This window comes from Eimeria tenella, genomic scaffold, assembly GCF_000499545.2.
Source record: "Eimeria tenella Houghton genomic scaffold, Eth_scaff1304, whole genome shotgun sequence".
NCBI lineage: Eukaryota > Apicomplexa > Conoidasida > Eucoccidiorida > Eimeriidae > Eimeria > Eimeria tenella.
Genome location: NW_013543768.1, coordinates 1 through 2,784, shown reverse-complemented (window position 1 = coordinate 2,784; position 2,784 = coordinate 1). Strand labels below are relative to the sequence as shown.

Below are 2,784 nucleotides of genomic sequence, written 5' to 3'. Positions count from 1 at the left end.
GCAGCAGCAGCAGCAGCAGCAGTGTTGCTTGGCGGAAGCTGAAGCCCCATTTGAGGGCCTGGAAGGGAAGGCCCCTGCTGCTGCTGCTGACGCAGCAGCAGCAGCAGGCGGCCCCGCGTGCGCAGCAGCGGCGAAGGGCCCAGCAGCAGCAGCAGCAGCAGCAGCAGCAGCAGCAGCAACAGCAGCAGAAGCAAGCCTCAGCCGCAGCGACTTCGAATGTGATGTTCCTGGGGTCCGATTTGACCAAAGAGACAGAGCCTGGCTGGCCACTTGGCATGATGGTATTTAATTAATTATTTATTTAATTGAATTAATTAAATTAATTTAATTAGTTTAATTAATTCAATTTAATTTAATTTAATTTAATTAATTCAATTAATTAGTTGGATTTGGTTTGGTCGGTTTTAGTCCTTTTGCTGCAGCAGCAGTTTGCTATCCCAATTTCGCGTTTTCACTTTTTAACAAATTAAATTAAATTAATTTAATTTGATTTAATTTAAATTAATTTAATACAATTAATTTGATGTACATTAATTTAATTTTATTTGATTTAATTTAATTCGAGTTAGTTTGATTTAATTTAATCAGTTTAATTAAATTTAATCATATTGATTTAATTTAAATTAAATAAATTTGGTTAATTTAAATGGATTTAAATTGATTTAAATGAATTTAAATGAATTTAAATCCATTTAAATTCATTTAAATCGATTTAAATCCATTTAACTTGATTTAAACGAAAGGAAAGTAGATCTAAACAGATTTAAATGAATTGAAATGGATTTAAGTGACTTTAAATGAATTTAAAGGAATTAAAATGAATTTAAATGAACTTAAAAGAAGCAAAAGTAAAATTGAATTAAAAATTATTTTTTTTCTTTTTGCTGCTCAGGAAGGCGCCACGTGAAGCGCTGCTTCGGAGTGAAGAAATATGGATTTTATAGAGCGAAGTATTTGGCAAGAGCAACAAAAGTGCTTTTTATTAAAAGTTTGGGGGACCGCCGCAGCAGCAGCAGCAGCAGCAGCAGCAGCGGGGGGGGCGGCAGTGCAAGCGGCGCTGCAGGAGGCGCCGGCAAAGCTGCGCTGCAGGCTCTGCAGCCAGCTGCAGCAGCAGACGCAGACGCAGCAGCAGCAGCTGCTGCTGCTGCTGCCGGGCTGCTCGAGCAGGAGGCGCAGCAGCAGCAGCAGCAACGGAGGCAGCAGCAGACGGCTGCTGGGATGCGCCTCAGAGACAGTGCAGCAGAGAAAGAAAAGGACCACCAACAGCAGCAGCAGCAGCAGCAGCAGCAGCGCTTGCTGCTGCTGCAGCAGCAGCAAATGTGGGCCTCCCCAGAGCTTCTGAGAGCAGCAGCAGGCCTCATGCTGCCTTCCCCCCCGCGGACTCCCTTGTCAGCGGACGCGAGCTGCTGCAGCAGCAGCAGCAGCAGCAAGGGCGCAGCAGCAGCAGACGCTGCACCAGATGCGGCCTCCTGCGCAACAGAAACTGCAGCAGCAGCAGCAGCAGCAGCAGCAGAGCCCGAGCTGTCTTCGAATGAGCTCGAAGCAGCGCCGGCGCGGCGGAGCGTTTGCTGGCGCGCTGCTGCTGCTGCTGCTGCTTCTGCGGACGCCGCAGCAGCCCCCACCACCGCAGCAGCAGCAGCAGCAGCAGCAGCAAAAGGTGCTGCTGCTGAAGACGGCTACTTGCGGCTGCTGGACTTAATGGACAAAGTCAAATGGGACACTCTTAGTGCTGAAGAAGCAGCAGGACTTATCAACGAAATCCCCAGAGTTCGGGGTAAATCTTTGTTCTTTTTTTCCTTTTTTGTTTTCTTTTTGTTTTCTTTTTTGTTCTTTTTGTTTTCTTTTGTTTTCATTTCCCTCTGCGTTTTCTTTTTTCTCCTTTTTTTTCCGCTTCTTACTTGTGTTTAGTTGCTTCTCGGCTGTTTGCTGCTGCTGCTGCTGCTGCTTCCAGCTGCTGCTGCTGCTGCTGCTGCTGCTGCTGCTGCTGGCTGCTGCCGCTTCCAGGTTCCCTGCTGCCGCTGCTGCTGCTGCTGCCTCCCCAGCCCCTGCCGCTGCTAGCGCACGTGCTGCTGCTGCTCTCGCAGCCCGACCTCGCCTCCGCTGCTGCTGCTGCTTCCTCACCGCCGCCGCTGCTGCTGCTGCTGCTGCTGCTGCAGGGGTTTGCTTCGACCGCAAGGGTTTGTACTGGATCAGTCAGTGGCACGCGCGGCAGAAGAAACACCGCGAGTGGTTTCCAGTCAAACGATTAGGGTTTAGGAGGGCCTGGAGGTTGGCGGTTTGCATCCGCAGAGACGCGGAAAAGGTGGAAGAAGAACCCACCAACTACCCCTTCATCCCCGTGAGGGTTTAGGGTTTAGGGTTTAGGGTTTAGGGTTTAGGGTTTGGGGTTCAGTTTCTAGGGCCAGGGAGCGCAGCACGTGCTCGTCCATTCCGAAAGTGCCTTCGTGCCCACGTCTTGAGTGTAGGGTCTAGGGTTTAGGGTTTAGGGTTTAGGGTTTGGGGTCTAGGGTTTAGGGTTTAGGGTTTAGGGTTTGTGTGCAGGAGCTGGAGGAGGTGTTGGGTGTGACATACCAGCGGAACGAGCACGGGCGGTGCTGGGTGGCTTATTACCTGGAGTCAGTGGGTTGTTCCAGCAGCAGCAGCAGCAGCAGCAGCAGCAGCAGCAGCAGCAGCAGGTACCGCGTGGGCATTCGCCACTTTCCCGTGGGCGAAGACGGCTTCGAAGCAGCAAGACAAAAAGCTGTTTCTCTTGTCCGTTCTTCTCCCCTTCCTTTATCTCTTTTT

General features: G+C 49.9%; 1 protein-coding gene across 1 annotated transcript; it reads left to right on the top strand.

Moving 5' to 3' along the window:
- Window positions 1-95: 95 nt before the first annotated feature.
- On the top strand, window positions 96-2,755 carry ETH_00003130 (uncharacterized protein; the record flags this gene model as incomplete). Its single annotated transcript, XM_013379015.1, has 4 exons — window positions 96-281; window positions 893-1,774; window positions 2,157-2,338; window positions 2,542-2,755. Coding segments are annotated over 4 exons (1,464 nt in total), but the record flags the coding sequence as incomplete, so codon positions are not given.
- Between the last annotated feature and the right edge of the window lie 29 nt (window positions 2,756-2,784).